The sequence below is a fragment of the Ammospiza nelsoni genome, chromosome 4 (assembly GCF_027579445.1).
Source record: "Ammospiza nelsoni isolate bAmmNel1 chromosome 4, bAmmNel1.pri, whole genome shotgun sequence".
In the NCBI taxonomy this organism is placed as follows: Eukaryota; Metazoa; Chordata; class Aves; order Passeriformes; family Passerellidae; genus Ammospiza; species Ammospiza nelsoni.
In genome coordinates this window covers 55,722,004-55,744,989 of record NC_080636.1, presented here as the reverse complement: position 1 = coordinate 55,744,989, position 22,986 = coordinate 55,722,004, and the positions used below count along the sequence as shown (strand labels likewise).

The 22,986-nt window shown below is 38.2% G+C and overlaps 1 protein-coding gene across 5 annotated transcripts in view; it reads left to right on the top strand.

Moving 5' to 3' along the window:
• The window catches only part of MAPK10 (mitogen-activated protein kinase 10), a 146,664-nt gene that overhangs the window by 46,786 nt on the left and 76,892 nt on the right, over positions 1-22,986 (top strand). For 4 of the 5 annotated variants that reach the window (XM_059469783.1, XM_059469781.1, XM_059469779.1 and 1 more), the window contains exons 2-3: positions 3,195-3,351; positions 19,493-19,564. In XM_059469783.1, the coding sequence (XP_059325766.1) occupies positions 19,499-19,564 (66 nt within the window). In that variant the 5' untranslated portion in view covers positions 3,195-3,351; positions 19,493-19,498. Of the gene's footprint in view, positions 1-3,194; positions 3,352-19,492; positions 19,592-22,986 lie in introns of all 5 variants that reach the window. The other variant, XM_059469782.1, reaches the window with a different exon arrangement.

Sequence of the window (22,986 nt, the reverse complement as noted above, 5' to 3'; positions counted from 1 at the left end):
TGAATATGTTCTTTGTTGCCTTCCTGCAACTATGAGGAAGAGAAACATCTTTTAAATGAAAGATAAAATTCTTAATCTGAAGCTTTGAGAAAAGCAACAAATGCCATTGGCCTTTGTGATACCAAAGGCTTGTCAGCAATAGCTGTAGTAGACATAGGAGAAGTGAGCAAAGGCTGGCCCTGCTGGGCAGTGGATCATGGCCTTTGGAGGACAGCACACACCTGAAGTTGGAAGGGCTACACCATGCTATGGATTTAAGCAAATAATTAAAACATTTATTTTGCTGAGTATTATTTATAATTGCAACAGAACTCAACTTTTCTGGTAGTGTTGGCCTTCCCATTAGAGCCTCGAAATTTATCTAAGGAAGGCTTGCGATAAATTTTGTGGAGTTGCACATGTCACATACCTTTTCTCCTTCTCCCCTTCTCCTCTTCCAACTCAGTGTAGAATTCCTGCACATTCAGTTTCCATCCTGTCAGCAGCAACAGCTGCTTTGTGCCCTGCTGACTCTGATGTCTCTGAGAAGTTCTGCTTCAGGAGCTGTCTCTTCCATTCCCAGGAATGGAAGTGCTTCTGCTGTGAAGATGGTGTAGTGTACAAATAATTTTATATTTATCTTCATTGAAACGCAGCTGGGACTAGGCATAAATGGACTAAAAGGTCTTGGAAATGGAAACATCTTTCTGTGACTGGTATAATATGCCTTTCTCATTGAGAGTTGGAGACATCCATCTTGCTTTTTAAACATCCCATTCATTATTGCTGCTGCTGTGAATTTCATTTGTACATCTCTTTCAACATTTGACTGATAAACTGCATCCTGCTTAACAATAGGATAGAGTTTTAGTTTTTATGTCATCACTGAATGTTATTCAGGAATGATTAACTATTGAACAGCACATGCTGGCCAGACTAGAAAAAGATCTGATGATCTTCTCTAACCATTCAAGGATTGCAGGTAAGCTCTGTGTACCGAAAAACCCCAAGCCCCCAAAATCCCAAACATTGCACTATGTGCTCAAAGTTTCTCTCTCAGTTTGGCAGCAGATGCTGCCTGGTTCTTTATGTCTGAAGACAATTTTACTAAATGAGATAGGCTTAATTTCTAAATTTCATTGAAATGTTAAGATTAGTCCAGAGTTTATGCCCTTTGTGCAACCCAGTAGAATTGTTTGATTGGTAGTTCATGGCTGTTAATTTGGGGGAAATTCTGTTCTACATACGACAGATGGATGTATGTCTCATAGAAGAATGGGCCATTTTACAACTTACAGACTAGGTTGTTCTGCAATAATGTGGGATTAGTAACCCACAAATATGACTTTATTTGTCTTCTGGTGTATCTTTGAGGTAGGAACTTCTGTTTAAAGTCGACCAGCACCGTTTTAATTGACCAGCTTTCAGGTATTGTTTGGATTATACAGAGCTATAATTATAATAATACACACTGTAAAAGAAATAGGCAAATGATAAAAGTTCATTGAGCTCTTCTGATCAGGTTGATTAGACCTGTTTCATCAGATTATGGTAATTCAAATGCAGTGGCTGTTTAAGATATTTGGCATGTGTAGAGCAACTGACACAAGACGATACTAAACACACAGGCTCTTCATTAACAGATAAAACTCTCAGACTTTCTGGAGGAAAACATCATGGGAGTGGTCATAAACTGTGATTAACCTTTCTACCAGCAATTAAATTGGTGTATAAATTTGCTGTGAATTCTTGCATATCTTTGTGAGCCTTGCACAGTATTGAGCACTGTTCTCCTGATGCTACGGATTTTATTCTTTGTAAACAGGAATTCTCCACTGACTGTAATGTAAATTGCAAGGACATGTTGCATTGTGAAGAACAAGTTATGAAAATATCTGTCAGAAATAATTACAGTTGATCCTGCTGTCAGGCAGGAATATAGATTGGATAATTTACTGGTGTCTTCCTCAGCAGTGTTTTTTATAGCTCTGTTATCAGGAATATTAGAATCTAAAATCACTTGTAAGGAGGATAAAAAAAGGAAAGGAAAAGTTATTGATCTTCTTTTCTACTCTTGACTTTGCCTGGTGGTTTGTGGCACGGGCTTACTTGTGCATGACTGTGTAGAAAGCAGAGTATGATCATTGATACTGCTTTTTGAGGATGCAGAGGCTCTTGATTGTACAAATCCTGTTTTTCAAGGGTGTCCTGAAGGCCTCAAACAACTGTTTGCTCCTTTTGAAGTTTGTAACCTAAATCAGATGTGGCACATAGTACAAGCCTTTGTAGGAACCTAAGGACACCTGGAGGTAAATGTGCCCTGTGATGGTCTGAAGGGTGTATTTTGCCAAGTCGTCCATGCAAGTGACATTTAAGGATCCTGCAGAGTGAGTAAATGGGAGAAGCTGCAAGGCTATTGATTGCCCTTGTCCTCCCTCCCCTGCGCTATAAATTATGAGACCTGCTACAGTTGTTCAGGACAGCAAGGCAAAAGAAAAAGATGGAAATGTATAGTTGGCAGGTAGGTTGGTAAACAGCTCTTGTAATTTCGTGAGATTGGTAGAAATTGAAGTGTCAGTATTATTCCTAAAGAGTGGACAGCAATACATCTTTCTAATGTGCCCTCTCCTCACAGATATGCAGCTGATAAGATTTTATTGATTTCCTCCCTTAAATTTCTACTCCTGATTACTTCAACACTGATGTTTTGGTGGTTTTAATTTACCTCTCCTCAGAAAGTTTCTTTATTTCTCCAGATCAGGAGTACTCCTTTTCACAAAAGCCTTCACATAAGCCTGAAGAAAGAAGATGCAGGATGTAGACTCCTTAAACTTGTCTAATGGCCCATTTAAGGAGTAATGTATTTCTTGTTTATTTGCCTGTTGAAGAGCTCTCTATACCTAAAGGTCCATAGCAACAGAAATGTTCTCTGCCACTGACAGGTGTCTGCCTATCACAAGGCATCATAGTGATCTCCAGGCTTTTTTAATCCAACAGACTATGGCAGTGCATGAAAGGACTGACCTTGGAAAAGCTGCAGAGGGTTTAAAAAAACCCAGCTACTCTAACGAGAGAAAATGGACTACTTGGTATCTGTACTGTTTTAACCTGGAGCATGTTAAAAAATGGAGCAAACAATCCCAAAATGAGCTAAGTGACCCAACTGAGACCAGCTGAGGCTTCCTTAACCCTGCCTGTGTTTAACTCCTTTGCAGCTGTCTTCCACTGGGACAGAGGTGGAACTGGGACAGACCGCGTGTGCTGAGCAGTGCTCCCCAGATCTGCAGCTCTCCCCAGGAAGACCTGAGAACAATTGCAAGTGTGTCACCTGGACAAAATGTAAAACTTCGCTGTCAGACTGTCCTATCCCTGGTAAGGCATCTAAGGCCACCTGATTACTGATGAAAGCTTAATAGAAAGGGAAATAACCTGTAAAATAAGGGGAATACCAGAACATGTTATGTGTTTGTGAAATGTTTGCAATAGGCTGTGATGGGCATACTGTAAAAATTGCATGCAAAGTAATAGGAAGAAAACTAGTGCTGGAAAAGAAACACTTCCTAAAGGTGTTCTGTTGGTTGGTTTTAGATATTGTTTTTAGTCTGCCTCCTCTGAGGGAGAGCTGGTTGTAACCATAGATTCATTTATGCAAAATGCCTGTATGCGTTAGGACAGAGCAGGTTTTGATTTGCCCTGTCAATGAATGCTGGAAAAAATATTGAATGAAAATATATAGGTGTAGATGACAGCTCTAAGCCTGGACACAATGGGGAGGCAGACCTGACCTATTTAGCTGCATATCTTACAGTGACATTTCACCACTAAATCTAATTCTAATGTTATTTCTCTTCTATAAGAATGACTGTGCAGCTGTGGATCCTATGCAAAGCCTTATGCACATATTTACCTCTGTGGTCTAGAGAATATTGTACATGCTCATATTCCCTTTAGGCCTGTATTTATTTTTTTTTCCCAAAATCAAGGTCTCAATACACTTGTAAAATTCTCTGTGTAGTACTAAGTAGAACAATTATGTAAATGTTAATATAAAAGATGAGTTAGCAGTACCCAAAAAATGTGACAGTTCTTAGGTCATCTTTGAATGCCCATGAATTAATAAAAGATGATTAATTGTTATAATGTGCTAAAACACTAAGAAGGACTAAAGATAGTTCTGAATGACATTCTGTGTTAAATTCATTTGCTAAGCAAGGCTGAGAACAGCTGCAGAAAATCACAAAGCATTCTTGTATCTTATGTAGCCTAATTTTTTTTCCGCCTCAGTGAGTGATTTACTTAAATTTAACTGTTTGGGGTTTTTTGTGGTCCTTTTAGTTTGATAAACATAGTCAATTAAATTCATGATAGGATGTGACTGGGTAAACTCAGTTTCCAAGGAACTGATCCTACTGGAGGTACAACTGTTGGCTGCATGTTAAGTGAATGCACAGGAAATTGGAATAAATGAGGATTTTAATGTTTGAACTTAAAGCTCTTCTTCAACATTAATGATTCTATGACTCTATTTCCATTTCTGGGTCCCCAGTATGTCATGTTAAGATGACCTGCCATTAAACAATGCTTGGCTGTTGCTGGAGAGGAGATGCTGGTGCTGTTCCAGCTGTTCTGCTGGAATCCCTCTCAGGTCAGCTTGGGAGCACCAGTGCAGAGCCTGTACCAGGATTAATTTTGATGGGAACAGCATTGTCATGATGAATTTGAGGTCTGTTCATACCTGTCTAGGAGAGGTGAGAGAAGAGACAGAACTGCTCGTGAATCTGTGTTGTGGAAGAGTTGATGGCAACTCAAAATGCAAGACAGACTCACGCTGAGCTTAATAAGACTTCGATGTTCTGACTAGATTATTACAAGAAAAAACCTTTTTTACCTTTTTACTTTGGGTCTAGTGAAACCTTGCTCAGTACCAGGGCTCTCTAACATTCCCAGCAACAAACCAACAGCAAGAAGTCACTGAAATGGTGGAGCTGGCAGTTTGTGGCTAAAGACAGGAGGATTAGGGCTGAAGCATGCAGGCTCCATGCCTCCCCAAGCAATTTCTTGTACATTTTTTAGTTTCTATGGGCTTAATAGAAAACAAAATTAATCCTCTTCTCTGAGACCATAGTGTCTGTTGGCTAGATGTACAGGGTTTACCTTGCCAAGGAGGTCAGTATTTACATAGCTTAGATGTGAAAAAAACACTGAAATTATTACCATACATGGCTCAGAATATCTTAAAGTGTGCAGCAGCTGTGCAAATTCTTTATGTCTTAAAACTGAGGATAAAAAGTACACCTCACCACAGGAACATTTTCAATATGCTGTACTGGATACTGAGACCTGTCATTCACAAAATCTGTATCTGTTTCACATACCTAGTCTGCCAAACCTGTTCCATTCAGTTTTCAATTTTTTTGTGTTTCTTGAGACACAAATTTACATGGTCAGAGTATAACAATATTCTTGAACCTTCTTTTTTTCAAAGTTAGTATCTTCAGCTGTAAATTATGACGACATGCTACCTGCAAATAAAATGTTGCTGTTAATCAGGGAGCCTGAGAGATTGTGAGAGGAAACTGAAATCAAGCACAGTGTTTGGGCAGGACTGAGGTAGGCTCAGTTGCAACTCAGAGTAATCTGCTGAAATTATTCCCTCTTGTTCTTTCAAATAATGTGTTTTATTTGAATTACATAGCACGGGGTACTGAGCCCCTGTGTGAGCAAACTAAAGACAGCTGGCACAAGGGATTAATAGTGATGCTTCTTTTTTGCAGATGTTTGGCCCTGTAATTTAGAGAAATAGGCCACAGTCATGAGAAGGAGAACAGGGCAGCATTTCCCCTGCTGTTCTGTTGAGGCCAATTAGTGGCATTTCTGCTGATTGAGTTTCAGTTTTGGAAAGTGTTTGAACAGTTTTGTTTGTACTGTGTATAATGCACATACCTATGTGTATTTGTGGAAAATCAATAACAGTATAAAATGCCTGCCTTCAGTTTTCACCCCTTTTGTGTAAATCAGGGATGAAATGTTTTTATAAAAACATTTCACCAGATGTCTGCTGCAAGGAATTTGTTGAACTCATTAAATATCATAGAGGACAAGATGCCCATAAATTCACTCAAATTCATGAACAGTTAACTACTAAAACCTGATTTTCTCCATGTTTCTTGCTCCTGATTAATTACACTTCCAAAAGTCATTCAATGTTGAGGGACGAACAGACAAGCTTTATTCCATTAGGGGAAAAAAAAGAAAAATTAAAACTTTCATCCTGCTTAGCAATGTGTGCAGAAATGGCAGAGTTTACCCTGAGGTGCTGCAGGGCGGGAGCTGTCTCAGCCTGCCCAGTTTACAGTGCAGTGTCACCCACAGGTACCCTCCTTCACCGGAGTTGCACTGGTTCCATGTGGCACCTTTTGGATGAGCTCTGCTGAAAGGCAGGAGGGCTGGTACAACTCACAACAGGGTTTGTTTGGTTACAAATAGCAGCTGGATATAAAGTTTGGAACTAGAAAACAGCAGTGAAGGTTAACCAGATTTCAGGCATCTTATGGTGACCAGTCTGGCCAGTCCTTATTTATTGTTGTAAGTGCCCAAAGTGTTATTATATTAAAGATCTTTTCATAATGCAAACAGACCTAATAAAAGTTGATTTTTTTTCTTTCTTCTGCTTTATAAAGGTGTAGCATACATTTAGAACTCTACTTTTAAGCAGATTTATTCGTGGTGGTCAGCTCAGGCCAAAAAAAGCCAGAAGACCCTTTTAGTGTTAGCCACAACTAAAACCAAAGCAAAACCCTCTGACTTCCAACAAAAACCAAAGGAAATATTTAAAAACAAAATATATTGTGAAAGTAGCATCTGCTTTGATAAACAATACATTTTGCAAGATTGTTACTCAAGCTGATGGGCTATTGAGATTTAAAAATTAAATTTAGAAAAATACGGTATTATAAAACACCTTCTTGTGAGGTCTGAATCTGGTGTAAGATTTTATCTTTTGTTTGTTTTTAATGCTCCAGCTTGTGTATTGCTAATTGTAGGCACTTAAATTACACAAAATCTCAGCCTTCTTCTTTGTCATGCCCTAAAGAACAGAGCATTGAGGACAAAGAGGATCAGGGGGACACAGAATGATTGATAGAGAGTCTTTGTTCTCATAAAGAGAGGTAGGGGCATGGTTACTTTTATAGCTTCATTTACAAGGGCTTTAAAGGCTCATCCTGCTTCAGAAACATCATGTTCCTTTTCCTGTATCCCATCATCATTCACAAATGTCTGCCCAGCCTAAGTTAAAACTCCCTGCCATTCAGAAGAACATGAAATCTGTTATTATTCATGTATCCGTTTGATTTCACACCAAAACCCAGAAATGTGTTGTAGGGAAAAAAAGATTATAGAAATACAAGATTTCACAGAGAAATATATCAGTTTATTCAGCTGCTCATTTCTACTCCAATATGTTTGGATTTGAAAAGGAAATGCAAAAAAAGAAAGCACTTGGTTATACAAGCAAAATTGGATTTTGTTCCTGTGTTTCTGGGAAGCAAGGATGGGTTTCTCTTAAGTCTTCCTTGACAGAAACACAGTCTTCCTTAACTTTTTTTTTTGTTTAGGAATTTAACCTTTCTTATTTATATAACTTTTCAGTAGGTGGATTAAGGACAGGCATCCAAGCCACTATTTCTGCCTGAGTGAACATATAATTTATTTTCCAGTGCCTTTGTTTTATTATCTATCAAATGTTTGTGGAGGAACTCCTGAGGTCTTTACAAAAGAACCTATTTTTGTAAAACATTTATATCCTATTTTTGCATGGTGCAGCGTACTTGGAGAGGGGAGAGGTCTAAAATGTGTGGTTTTATCACCAGGTTTGCAGTAAACAGTCACCTTGGAAATACATTCACTATGCACATTATTGCAAGGGGTTTATGTAGCATAGGGTGTGAAAGCTGCCCTGTAGTCTACAGGAAGCTGGAAACATGTGAAGAAAATTTCTTGTCTAAATTCAGCTATTTTCATGGACAGAGTTATTTTTGTGCCAAGCAGCTTTGTGGCATTCATTGCATGTTGCAGTAGCTCACGCTACCATTTTGAAATGGAGAAGAGGAATCAATCAGCTGTTTCACAGTGGGATAATGCCTTGCAAGTGATGTCAGGTCACTGACAGTTGGATTTAAGTTGATTTATCTCATGTTTAGTGTCTATGGGAGCTGGAAATGATATCGGAAAACACTTAGGCTCAGTCATATCTGATTCTCTGAGCATCTGTTCTTGTTGAGGAGGCAGGCTCAAACTAACTTGTGATACAGGGAATCAGTGCCCTTCAGTGCAGTGTTTGCAGCTTGGCACTGAAAAGCAGGCAGCAGAGCTGGCTGGTTGGGCTTTCTGGATGTGTGGCCTTTGCGAGGTTCAAGAGAACAAGGAAATGTATGAATATATTCTTTATATTTATGTCACAGACATGTTTTATGAAAAATCTTTTCCTTAGGATTTTTTCTCCTGAGAATCTGAGAGGCCTCAGGAACAAAATGTAAACAATGATTATCTGCTGCTGTGGAATGCAGCAGGTGGATCTGTGATTGGTCTCATGTGATTGTTTCTAATTAATGGCCAATCACAGTCCAGCTGTCCGGACTGTCTCTGTCAGTCACAAGCCTTTGTTATCATTCTTTCTCTATTCTTAGCTAGCCTTCTGATGAAATCCTTTCTTCTGCTCTTTTAGTATAGTTTTAATATAATATATATCATAAAATAATAAATCAAGACTTCTGAAACATGGAGTCAACATTCTCGTCTCTTCCCTCATCCTAAGACCCCTGCAAACACCATCACATATTTATGTGTTTTATGTATACATGTTTTTAATAATATTTCATACCTGTTTAGAGGTCTAGAAGATAGCAACACAGTTAAGTAAGCAAGGTGCTGTAGCTTGTGCCCAGTTCAGGAGAGTTTACATTTGTAGTTGAGGTATAAAAGCAGGAGGAGGTGGCTTCAGCTCCCCTTACATTTGCTGTTCTGTCACTCACTCAAACTGCAATTGCCTTCTAGTGGTGTGTAATTCCTTGCCTGCTGCAAGAAAAAAGCTCAGTGTAATTGGGATTTTAGTGGCCAACAGATATTCCAGGGACAGAAAACAATCCCCTGCTGAGCCCTTGATAAAGGCTGCCACCCCAAAAAAAACCAAAACCAAAAATGGTAAAGCCCTGAAACCTTAATCCCAAACTCCAGAGCTCTGGTATGTGACCGAGTTCTACTTTTTTTCATTCATGTTTACATTTTAGTTTAGGACAGTGAATGCCAGTGCTCCAGTGGGATTGTGCAGGGGCTGTGTTATGCTTTATGAGCATGGGCCTCCACTGAGACTAATGCAAAGCTGCACTGTCCCCATGGGAGCTCTGGGAAGCATTTATGCCTTAGGCACACACACTAAATGGTGGGGATTTTCCTAGAACAAAAAGGGCATTTGGGTTTATATCTCCCTTAAGAGCTTTCTCTTCTTCAGATGACCATGAGCATTATGAACACATATAAGGGGTGTGATTATTATTGCTACTGATCTGATGGCTTGGGTGCATGAAGCTTTGCAGGATGTGCAGTGTTTGTGCACTCCAAGCTTGTAATCTGACTGGGATTGGTGTCAGGCAGATGGGTTAATGATTTATAGGGAATAGAACTAATCAAGTTGAAAGGCATTAGGGCAAAATGAAGGATATTTATCTTGCTATTTTCTTGTAAGCCTAATGAAAGCTTGGCACATTGGACATCAGAAGGTTTCTAGCTGTGGAGGAGCTCTAGTAATTGAGTCACAGCTGATAAAGAAGCCAAATAGGAAGAACAAGCTATGGATTGTAGCATTTAAAAAATGACATAAGAAGGTTCTAAAAGGAAGAACCTGAGAATTATTCTTGCACTTACATTTAGGGAATCAAAGTAGGATACGGTTGTGTTCTTGTACTTCTTAAATTCTTTAGTATAAGTATTCATGTAAAATGTTTACCCTTTTCATGTCAGCATACTTTGTGATACTCATCTTGGGTAGTCCAGTCCAAGTTCTTTCCAAGTAATACATAAGTTTTTAATTTAAGTTTTCCTTTGGTCTTTCTTCCCTTGGTGCTTCCTTGCACTGCTCACCATAGAGTGCTGGTGGCAAAGACTGTCTCCAGGATGCTCAGTTTGTTCTTGCTGGGGTATGCCTCACCTTATTAATGGTAGTGTTTTGGGGGAGAGGAAAGACATCCTCAATCTATCTGGTACCCAGGTAAATTAACTTGTTCCTTTATTGTCCGTAGCTCCCTTGCCTTACTGGCCCAGCATAGTTGTTGTGTTTGCCTCTTTTCCCAGCTCTGAGGGGAGCTGGGATACAAGAAAGAATAGAGTTTTTAATGTCATGTACCATTTGAGTTACATCCAGTACCTGTGACAATTTTGTTTTCATATGAGGTGCTGGACCTTGTATGTTTGTGCAGATTTTTAAAGCCTTTTATCCTTGTCTCTCAACCTTTTGTTCCTCAGCAGAGTCAAATATTTCAGAAAACTTTCCTCAACAACACAAGAATAGGAGAGGCAGAGTCACCTGTTTGTCTGAAATGTCTGTGCTTCAGCTCTGCTTTAATCAGTTCCAGCATTTCTGTCTAACTCTGAGGGCACCCATGCTTTGAAGTGCTGCTGTGGGCCTCTGCCTGGAAAAATCAATTCCAAATTGTTGTTTACCCATAGCAGGGAGACTTTCCCTGCAGTTAGAAAGATGTATGAGCTAGTGTCCCTGTGTCTTAGGGGCAATGAGGAGGGAGGAATTATGGAATAGCCTGTTTTGGGTTCCACTTTTCCTTTTCCCAAATGATTTGTCTAGAAAATTGCAGACTTTGCCTCTTTGGCTCCTTTTTTTCCTTACTGAAGAAATTCCTATCCCTTGACTTATCAAAGTCACTTTGTTCCACTGCTACAGAACAAAGAGAGCCAAAGAAAAGAAATTACTTTCTTGTGGTGATTACCTTTTGTATTTTAACATGCTTTTCCTTGTTTTCTTTTATGTAAGAACCTAAAGGGAACGTGACTTGGTTTTGATCACTCCTTACCTATCCAGTCTAAGTTCACAGGACTGTGAATTTTTTTCCTAATGTGCTAGTTTGCAATTATCTGTATAATAGGAAACTAACAACAGCCTTCATGATTCTGTATTTATGCATTAATCACCTACTGTATTTCTGGGTTTGCATAAGGAAAATCAAATGGCACTTGCAGCAACACCCCTTGGCAGCAGCAGATATGCTTTCTTTAAGTGCTTCATCTCCCATTGTTTTGTGGAACTCTGGAAATTTAACCTTATTCAGTGCATTAATAATTATCATTATTATCCCTTATGCTTTGAAGAACTTTCCCCCAGCATCATCTATAGATTGGAGCAAGGAAACACCCACTTTTTCTGGGTTTGTATCTCCCTGAATCAAAGGGGTGTTTCTTTCTTGAGCCATTCTACATTAGTATGACACATTCTAAATAACAGCAGCATAGGTGAATGGCTACAGTCCAGCAGTAGACGAGCTCTTCTTTCCTGTCAGTTATTGATCATCTGAAACACAGGGTATTTTCTTACTCCATTAAGAATTTTTTTTTCTCATAAATTTAGGGTTTTAATCAAAAGCAGACAGAAAGTATCAAAATATTTTCTGTGTTTTTTAAAACAATATGTAACTGCCATTTGATATTAACAGCTTGCAGAGATTTTGCAATAAATCCTGCTTGCATCCTGGAGATGAGTTGTTCTAGTAGTGTTTTGTTATGGGAGTAATTAAAATTTGCAAATATTAAAGCTTAGAAGGGGGAAAAGCTTTTCAGAAGCAAATGAATGTGTATTTTAGTTGTTTGAGAAATAAACTGTTTTGTAGCTGCAGAATTTACAGTGTAATCTGCTCATGGCTGCAGCCTTGCACTCCATAACTAAGCTCCTTACATTTTTTAGTGTTTTTAGTTGTGTGGCTTCTGGATGCACCCACAGAACTATATGTAAATACAATATGTATTTATAAATATGTAAATACAAACCAAGGCAGGGAGTGAGCATCCTAACTTTGCAAATAAATGAAGCAACTGTCCTTGTTTTGATTAGAAAGTTTGGATTATAGCTATCCTAAGGGCCCTTCCCAGGTGAGTGGTTTTTTGCTCTGTTCCTGAATAACCTTGAGGTGTGAATTAGCTGGCTCAGTTCAGTGGTTCAGCCCTTTTAAAGTGGTGATGATAAATACAGATGTTGCAGCTGAGCAAGTTATTCCACAGTCCTGAACTATTTCATATTTCCATCATGCATACTTTGATACAGGAAAGATGGACATTGGTAGAATGTATTAAAATTTTTATCAAATAAGTAAAAGCATGGCTAAATATTATTTTGGCTGCAATTTTTTTTCCTCTTAAGTGACCAAACCTGTCAATTTTCCCCCTAAATTGAATGAAGCTGACAGAAATTGCTGTTTACTGCAGTGCCACATAGTTAAGGTACACTGAAACAGGATCTATAACAGTATCTAAGTGCCCTGGCCTTTTATACATTTCTCCCAAAGTCAGAATTTTGCTTTTGGCTGGGATAGTAATTATTTTTACAAGCACCCTTCATTAGTGGAGTGGTTAACATGTGTAACAGAGCAGCTTGTAAGAATGAGATCCAATGCCAAACAGTTTAACTAATCAGAAATTGACTCCAAACTATTCACATTTAAAATATATGTTCTAGTCAAATCTAATTATTTTCTTGATACTGCTTGATACAGACAGTAATCAAGTGTTTGTCTCTATGTAGTCCATAAAATATAGGTCATTTTCACCCATCATAAAGTGCTAGGGACATCTGTGTTGAAGGCAAATGTAACTGAATTTGAATTAGGTTTGCAGGTTGACTTGGGAGTTCATTAAAAATAGTTTTGATGTGATTCAGTACATACCTTCAGGCAGCTTTGCCACTGACATTTATCCAAGGAACAGCTTTATATTGATTTTACTTTTTAATAGAGGAAGAAAAAGTTCTGAGAGAGCAGAATTTTTCATTCAGCTGAGACAGTTACCTCAATTTTTAATCTTTTTTCCTCAGAAAGAGAAAGCAGATTAAAATCAAGTGCCAAAACAGGAAAAATGAATAAAAATTTAAAAAATATTATTTTCACTATTGTGGTAAAGGTTATCTTATGTGAGGCAGGCAGTGTTTAACTGTGCTCATCTCTTTCCAAACAGCTTTTCTTCTTCTTTTTTTTTTTTTTTTAAGAGTAGTAGCCACAGTCTCACACACTTGCCCCTTCAGGTTCATCCTGCAAATTCAGAGCTGCTTCCAACATCAAAGTTTAATTTTATGACTCTAGGAAGTGGCTAGGATTTATTCAGGGAGTGAAGAAATTCAGCTGCAAATGAAAAGATGGTATGAGAGATTATGACAAGATCATCATAAATTTGACTAATTAATCTGCGGCAGCATCTTGCAGGAGTAGGTTCTTTTCCTCATAATACCTGTTCATAACAGTAAGTATTTCCTCTGGAAGTGGTAACTTGGGCTGTATATATTTGGCATTTAGACCAAATATAGTCAGGTGAGGAATTCTCTCTCATAATAACTGGCTGGAGAAAAAAAACCAAAAAACAAGAAGTTGGTGGCAAGATCAGATTTAGAGCTCATTTGTTCCTGTCATCTGCATGTGAGCTGTGCTCATTAGGAATATCTGCTTATCAGTCCCTTGTCTTTTCAGTTTGTTTGTTCTTTATTTTTTTATATATATTTCCTTTTCAGTGCTATTCCAAAATGGTTTCTTTCCTTTTCATTCTCTTTTCCAGCAGCTGTTTTAGAGCTACTTGTGTGATCCTTGTGATTTTTAACATGCCATCACTTCTCTTCCCAGTGGAAGATGATCTGTTTCTGCTGGGATATAACCTTAATAATTACATTATTCACATCACTGCTTTCCCTGGTTATTCCAAGAATAATTAAAATGGGAGAGTAGACACAACAGAAAGGCACTCTTTTGCAGTAGGAACACTCTCCTTGACTATTATTAATCCACTTGCAAATGGCAGTTCATATTTATCCTCTGAGGCGTCTTTAAGCTTCTTGTTAAGCAGTGGGTCTCCTGTTGCAGTGTTTTACATTAGATCTGAAAGAAAAAAGTTATATTAAAAAAGCTGATAAGCCTAAAGATTTGGTCTCTGAAGTGAAGACAATTTGATAGGATATTTGAACATCTAAATCCCTCTTATAAGTGGCAGCAATTATATGAAAAAATGTGGGTGAATTGCAGGACTTCTTCATCGACCCAGCATGTTAAAGATGTCAGAGCCCACGTTTGAAATTCTGTAGGAGTTTGGGGATCAGACACTGCCATTCTCTGCTGGCACACTTTGTCATGCTGGGTGAATTTGTTCAGGTCTTCATTATTTCCTTCACTCTTGTTTACACAGAGCAGAATAGCCAAGTTTCAGTAAAGGAAAAATATAGTTACAGGAGTTAGAACATTACTGAAAGCTTCAGAGAACTTCTACTGTGGTAAGAGGATGTATTTTCAGATGAAGGAGAGAGGAATTCCAGTACTGGAAATGCATGAAATTGTTCCAGCACATTTTCAAAACAGGAAGCATTAATAATTCATGAAAGTATATCTTTGAACATTAGTGTTTTTAAAGAAGGTTTTTAAGTGACAACCGAATTGATCAATTGTCCCCTCTCATTGAATTAGGACAGGATGGGTTTTTAAAATAACTTTTAGTGATGGTGCTATTTCATTAATTTTTTTTTCATGCCCTGAATCTTTATGAATGAAACTAAATGAGGTAATAATAAATACTTTAATTCTCCTTTTGTAGAACAAGTAGAGAACTGCAAATTGGTGAAGATAGGGAGCACATTCACTGTGCCCATGGTGCACATGCCATGTATTTGGGGGGTAATATCATATAAACAGAATATCAAATAAACAGAAAAGCTGGATTTGATTACTTGATATGAATATATATTGCTTCCCCATATTACTGAGATTATCACAATTGATGGGACTTGGCCTAGATATTGGTGGATGTCCTGTGATTCTTTTACAACCTTCCAGTTTGCAGCCACAATATGCCAGGTTTAAATCTAGTGAAGTTTTACATACAAGTAATTCTTTCTACTTTATCTCCAGGAATCAATCTCCATTTGATTCCTGTTTAAATTAGGACTTGCATTTCTAATATTTTTTTTAATTCCATGTGGGGCTACTTTTTAAATTAGGAATTTAGGCTTTTGTTTTCGTTTTGTTTTGTTGTAGGCATGTAAACACCTCTCAAAGTATGGGAGCAGGTGGGAGGTGATGAGAACAGCAGCAGGGCTAGTTTGGGATATTCATTTCAAGTGCATTTAGACACTAGTTTAAATACAGGTCAAAGAGCTGCTGCAGTTTTTCCTCATGGAGAGCCTTGTTTGAGCCCTGGATCAGTGTGTCTGACACAGGTGGTTGTGCTTGGGGTGAGAGGAGCAGCCCTGCCTGCCTGGGCTGGGGTGAAGGAAGCAGCAGGGCAGCTGGCTCCTTTATCTCTCTGAATAAAAAGTTACATGGGACTTTACTGAGGCTCAACATTGGCCTCCTGACCTTTCACAAAAGGGTTTAAATATACTGTGTCAGGCTAAGGCACTGTCCATTGGGCAGTGATGGATGGTTTACTATCCCTGCATACCCTGTTGATTAGGGGATGCAGGGATGATAAACTATCATGAAGGTATTTTCTCAAAAGAAAGTGACTGTGATGCCTTTTCCAGATAACATGGTGGGTGCAAGTGCTTAGGCTCTCCTTGGGCCAGCACAGCAATAGCCCAGAGTCCTCAGACTGGAGGTTGGCATCTCTTAGGCTTAAGGCAAACACACCCTGTCCATGATCCAGGAGACACTTATCTGAAGGAGAAGGCAGCTTGGGTAGAAAAGGACGCTCCTAGGTCAAAATATTTAATCTTACTGGGCCAAATTGCCCATACATTCCCTGGGTACCAATATCCTACAGCACTGAGGGTGAGGAAAGAATTCAAAGATGAGCAGAAAGGTTTACTGTGGGAGGCTCTATTTGAGAACTGCAGCTGCTGTTGGTTTTCTGGTCTGTTTTAGCTGCTCTCATGGTTTTTTCTCTGTTCTCAGTAATTATACTAATAGTATTGATTTAATCCTTTCAGTCTTCAAAGAGATGTTTGAATAGTAATTAGATAATCCTCCTGACCTCTGGAGAGACAGATATCCATTATTTAAAGTGAAAAAGCCCTAAAAAGTCCTTGTACAGAAAAGGAAGATTTGATAGGAGCACTGCAGGTAAAGAGAAGTTCATGCCTGAAATTTGGGTATGTCTTTAGTCCACATTCTGTTTTAAAGAACAGCTTTCCATAAGGAAGGAAGAGTGGAGTGAAGAAGAGGATGGCAAAGCAGCAGGCTAGGTAGAGGCGAACCTCAATGGATCCATCCAGCAGTTCCCTTGGAGCTGTGCTACTGTACAGTTTCAGGATTTTCTTTATCTTGCCTTCATGGCTGGTTTCCTCTTCCTGATTTTAGTGCCTCCTAGTTTTGTTTTGCCTGAAAGTGTGTGATATGTTTGCTGCTGAGTCTTGTATGTTTTTGTGGCTCCTGGCATACAGTTGCCTTGATCATAATGAAGATTTGGGATCCAGTTGTGGCTTTGCTGTTTCACAGACAGGTTTTCTCCCTTTAATGCTACAGAAGTCTCTGGCTTCCCAGAGTATTTTATTCTATCAGCAGTGTTTTGTTCTCCCAGTTCTCCACCCCTTGGGTGATTTCACTCAATTTTGAAAACATAAAGTGTCAGAGGTGGGGTAAAGAAATACTGGATGCTTATGCTCTCACATAAAGCTCCAGTCACTGGTGAGCGATGCTGTTTGTCTCAGTAGCTTCTTGTTTGATAACTGCTTTACGTTGTAACACAATTATCTCAGCATCAGGCCAGTTCTTTATTCTGACACTTCTTAAACATCTCCAGTGATGTGGTGTCAGCTCGCACCAGAGGAGACGTGATCAAGGAGATCTGTGCAGCTGAGTGCGAATCTGTTTTCTGCCTGAAGGAATTAGAAGTTACATACATGTGTGATCCCTTAGAAGGCACAAAGGGAACCTTGTATGTATTCAATAAACATGAACTCAAGTCTGTTTTGTCCTGGGTACACCTTTCTGTGCCATGGAAAGGTGGCATTCATTCCCATTGTACAGCTGGATGAACTCAGCTCTGTAGTGATTCATTTGATGTATCTCATGTACAGAGGAATATGAGTATTGATGTAGGCCATTAAAACATATCATACTTCTATTATTTTATAAGCATTAACTTCCCACAAGGACAACATCATAAATTCTAAAATGTATTCCAGTTCCTAAAACTCACCAGTCTGTTGTTCTGCTCAGGGTGACTATTAACAGTCACAGTAATTCCTGTGGACAGCTGAGGAGCAGGGTATGACTAGTAATGCATGCATAATACAAAGTATATCTTCTCAATAGTCCCTCACAGCAAATTCAGGGAGAAACCAAATTCCCCCAATTTTCTTCCCTTCCTTTCTTCACTTTCCACCATTAAGCTATGTCTTGAACATGGTGTGTCATAGCTATTGACATTTCAGTCATTGATTGTTATAGCAATGTAACGCACACAGCCAGGGAGTGTATCTGCAGCATGACAGTGTAATTACCTGCTGGCTTTCCAGAAATCATTGCAATATGACTAATGTTAAAAGCTTCTTTCCTTCTTCTTTTTGAAAAAAAGCTTCCTTTCTTCTTTTTTGTTTTAATATAAACTATTATAGCCTCTGTGGAATATGAGACTCTGGTAATGACTCAGTGGGCAGTGAGACAGCAATCTCAGACACTGAAAAGTGATGCAGAAAAGGTCATAAACTTGCTTTCATAACAGGATTATTCATATATTCATTCATTAAAAATTAAACACATGTGGGAGCACATGGTGCATAGAAGTTGGCAAGTATTGGTGAATAATTTCTTGTAGTTTCTTTACTCCTGATCAGTTGGTGTGAGTTGAAATTACTCCAAATTAAGTCTTGTCTTATTTAGTGCCATTTACACTTGAATTTAGTTAGTTGTTCCTACTGAAGACAAGTGCCATGAGTAACTACCTAGCATTTCAGAATCATAGCTTTGTCTTTTGTGGAGTGATGGTTGGATGGTTGTTTTGTTTTCATTTTTAAGTCTTTAAAATGAATTTGTATTTGACAGAAAAACATTAAGTTCTATATAATGTATCTAATTTTAGCTAAAAGTTGCTAGTTTTTTCCTTGTACCATTAACAGGTTTTTGTTGTTGTTTTGTGTGTTTGGCTGTGTTTTTTTGGTTTTTTGGAGTCATGCAGAAGAATCAATGTGCTCCAAATTCTTGTGACATAGCTGTCTACCCCAGCCTGACAACATTGCTGTGGGTGTTGGCCATTGATGTGCCATGCTGGGATGCAGCTGGGACAGGACTGGCTAGGCAGAGCTGGATGTGCTGCTGTGGAGCTAAATTAAAACAAAAGCAGCTGTGATGGGGTGCACAGGGAGGCTGTCTAGTGCAGCCTATGGCTCCCTGGGCCAGTATCAGATGACTGGGAAATCCAGAAATAGCTGAGCACGGAGTGGCAGACTGTGACTCAGGGGTGTCTTGAGTCAGGGGTGATATTTCCGAGGTTAATAGCCTTCAGCAGATTTCTTCTCATGTGAATTTGCCTAATCATATTAGTGCTTGTGCTGACTTCTGGCTTCCACAGCAACATGAGATTCACTGTGATGAAACAGTGTATGAAGAACTATTTCCTATTGTTTATTCTAACTCTGATAACATAACTTGGTGCCTTTTTCTATTTTAATTTGAAAAAAAAGAAATGGAAGGGTGTTTTCATTTTTCAGTGTGCCACTCATTTTATGTATCTCCAGCATATTTCTGCTCAGACAATTCTTTTCTAGGTGGGAAAAAAAAACCCAAAAAAACGTTCTTTGTGCTTTGGACCCTTCTTACTGCCCTCTGCTTTAGCTTTTCTAGTGGTAGAATGTTAAGACCAGAACGAGAACTACTTGGGGTGCTTACAAAGTGGATGAATTTACACAGTGATGTAGCTAGTCTTTCCACTTCTATGACTTTGCTAATACTTGTCAACTAAGGACTTTTTTTTTCCTTCACATAATAATGTCTCCTATACCCACATTATTTAGAACATTATTGACCTGATTTTGTTGTTTTTATTTTTGGTGTAGGAATACACAAGTGATATGATAAACTTTGAATTAATGGCACCAGTTACTGTAAGGTTTTCCAGATGTAACCAAGTCATATTTGGGGCCATGACCTTGACAGGCATTGGACAGAATTTAAAGCTTTTTTACAGTTCAGTGTTACGACATTTCTGGTTTTGACAGGCTGGGTAACAAATCAGGTTGGTTTTATAATCCAAATGAAGCTTGACCTGCATTATACTTGCACATCAGCAGCCAGACAAGAATTCTATGTCTGCTTTTCTTTAATTGCAGGTATTTATGAGCCGCCATTTCTTGTATTATTTTGGTGAACCTACTCTGGATGTGAAGATTGCCTTTTGTCAGGTGTGTGTTCCTTACAGGTAAAACAAGGTACAGTATATACTTGTACTTCATTTTTGCAATACATGCTATAATAAGAGAAAAATAGAAAAGAGTTTCAGCAGCTTACTGCAAGTAACTGTTTATAAAAATGAGGATAAATACCAAAAAAATAGAGAAATTAATCCCAAAAAATTACTTTTCTCTTTGCCCTCAAGTTTATTTTGTAATTTGGTCTTAATGATTTTTCATTTTGTTTTGACAAACTATTAGTTAATATTCTGAGGTTTTTTAGTGGAAAATAAAGGCACAGTATTCAAACGGAAAAACTGCAAATTAAAACTATTTTATCTTAGTCTCTGTTCTTCTGAGAGAGAGCCTTTCACATTGTAGCACATGACTAATTTTCTGTTTACCTATACTGGAAGTGAAGGAAGAGTAATTAAAATTGTGGTCTTTGTCTTGTCTCCCATTGAACACCATGTGCTATTGAGGCCCTGGAGCCATGAGGCTGCACTAAAGTCAATTCTGTATTTCTACATCACCCCTGAGATGGTTTGATCACAGTGTATGGGAGCCCACAAAGCTGAAAGTAAATCTCTGGTGCAAAGAAAAAGCTTTTTGATTGATCCAGTTTTTTATTTTCTTGGTTAATTTAGTTAACATATTTAGTCACAAATCTGTGTGCATAATTTTCCCTTGTGAATGAAAGATTACTTTTTTTGCTCACTTCTGAACAATGTTTTGTGCTTGAATTCTGTCTCTTCGTAGTTATAAGGCTTTTTTGTGAGATGGGACATCAGTAATCTAACTAACTGGAGAGATATTAGGGACATTCTTCACTTTTTGAAGTGGAAAACAATGCTGCATTCTTAGAATGAATTCTAAGATGAATTTATGATAAACACTATTTTTTTCTTTTATATTACATGTGGAGTCCAAGTGAAAGCACAATTGTAAAAAAGGAAAGGGCTATTACTTGTGTAAAAGCAGTTAAGATGAGACAGAGGTGTTAGAAAGTTTGCTTTATGTTTTTTAACTCAGGGACACTTAATATTAATTCTGCTGAGAAGGTTCAATCTGGATTTAGGAACGATCAGCTCTGGGATGGGTCTTGGCAATTCAGTTTGATAATCTGCTTAACTGTTTTTTCTATTTTATTTTATTTTATTTTATTTATGTGCATGTGTTTAACTGGCTTAATTCTTCCACTGGCAGCTTTGTCAAACATAGTATTTTTGTAATGCTTTGAAAGAGTTTGCTTCCAAAAAAATATTTGCAGAAATTGCAATTTTTTTCCTCAGATTGTATGAGAAAATATTAATTATAAAATAATACTTTCACTGTGCAGAATAGAGTTTTTTTGCATAGCTCTTCTCTCCTTTTTACTTAGAGCATTTTGCATGCATTTTTATCACTGAGTGAGATTAATTCCTATTTGATGGCTGCAGCAGGTACCCAGAATGGCACCATCCACTAAATACATACAAAGAGATACTGTCCTAACATTGCAGGGAACAGAATTCCATCCTTCAAGCCCTTGCCACACAGACACCTTATCAAGGTCTTCAGACCTTCGGATCGATTCTCTTGAGGATAAAAACTGGTTTAAACTTCATGTTAATTTATTCTCTCCATAAAGATAGGCTCTGATCCAAACAACAGCTGTAACCATCTGCAAGAACACTCTCTAAATTAAGTGTCTGCTTGCATTAAGGCCTGTCTTGGGTGCTTTTCATTTGTATTGTTTAGAGTGGGATGGGGGTTATATCTCTGTCCTTGGTACAAGCATCCAGATCTTTATTTAGAGACTAGGAATAGTGTCCAGGTGGTAGTATTGTTTATTCCATTCTTATTCCTACTTCCATTTGAAATTTATGCCTCACTGCAGACTTTCTCCAAAGTGTTTGTGCTGAAGTGCCTCCCTTAAAGCTCCAATATTGATGGGAACCCTGATTATTTTTAGTACTGGGGGTGTATTTTTCTTGTAATATGTATTTATAGCCTAAAAGACATAGCTTTGTGTTCTCTGAAGGCAAGTGACATATTCATAATTACAGGCTCTTATCTTTTACATAGAGTTTGTCCCTGAGCATACTCGTTTTGTACAATGAAATGCTAATTCAGCAGGAATAGAATTTTAAAGATTTCCAGCTTAAGGAAAAAAAAAAACAAAACAGACCTTCCTAAGAAATGCTCAGCAGCATAAGTAGGGTAAATATGTACCTCCCCACCCCTTCACCCTGTCTGCAGTGTGAAAACACCCAGGTCTGGAATTACTGGACATGGGTAGCCAATTTATCTTCAGAAGCAGCCACTTTTCTTAAGGCTGAGGAAGAGAACATCTGCTTTTCTATCATAATAGAAAAGTAGTAGAAGGGCTATAGAATTTCATTACACTTCTGTAAGGCTGGTGTCACCAACAAACTTTTTACTGTAGGACCCTACACATGTTTATTGTAGCACAAGGTAATGCAGAGTACTGTGTCATGAGTAGAACAGGGCATTAAATTTTGATACTAATATATTAACAGTATCTAATAATTCCAAAAGAATACTGACTTCTTCATCCATGTTTTTCTCCATTTAGTCTTTCAGTATGTTTTTTTAAATCAATATCAAGACATGTGTAGCCTGTCAGAATTTACATGTTCCCTAAGCTGTAGGTGTGAAGGATACCTTTATTTAGAATGCAATTCTAAATGTAGTGTGTCCTACGATTATGCCTTCTATCCAAGGAGATCAGTTAACATTCAAAAGTTACCAACAACTGATGTATTAGATTTCTATTAATAAAATGATTCTTCATGGGGTCAAGAACTGTCCATTTCTAGCTAAAGATGTGATTACTTAGCTCCATACATTATTTGTAAAAGGGAGAATTCTTTAATTAACTATTGTCTCCACATCCAATACTGTAACTGTATAGTTCTGTTGAGAAATCTACTTTCTCTCCTGTCTTTGGCTATATTTTGCATTTGGATCACTGATTTAGTTTGTCTCCCTAAAGAAACCTCAGTCTCAAGGAACCTTTTCTTTCAGTGTTTCTTGATCAGTCCTTTCAATCTCCTTTGGTGTGATGGCCAGGACTGGATGTGACCTGTGTGTCAGCATTGAGCTCTTCGGGCATCAGGGGAATCAGAAATCATTTGCAGTAGTGTTTTCTTGTGCAGATACTCTCAGATTGCTCATCTGTGGGAATCTGGCCTGGCATGAGGGCCACACCTCTGGGACACAGTGACTTCTGAGCGATACATGATACCACAGTTAGAAATCACCTATGAAAATTTGGTATCTGTAGGAAGGAATGAATTAAAAGTACCAAGAGCTCAGTGAACATGTGGAGGACAAGAGAAAAATAAAAAATAATGCTTTGCCTCATGTTTTGAGTAAATACAATTGAAAAGGAAAAGGCAGACTTGCTGCTTTGTGTACAATCAGAGCTA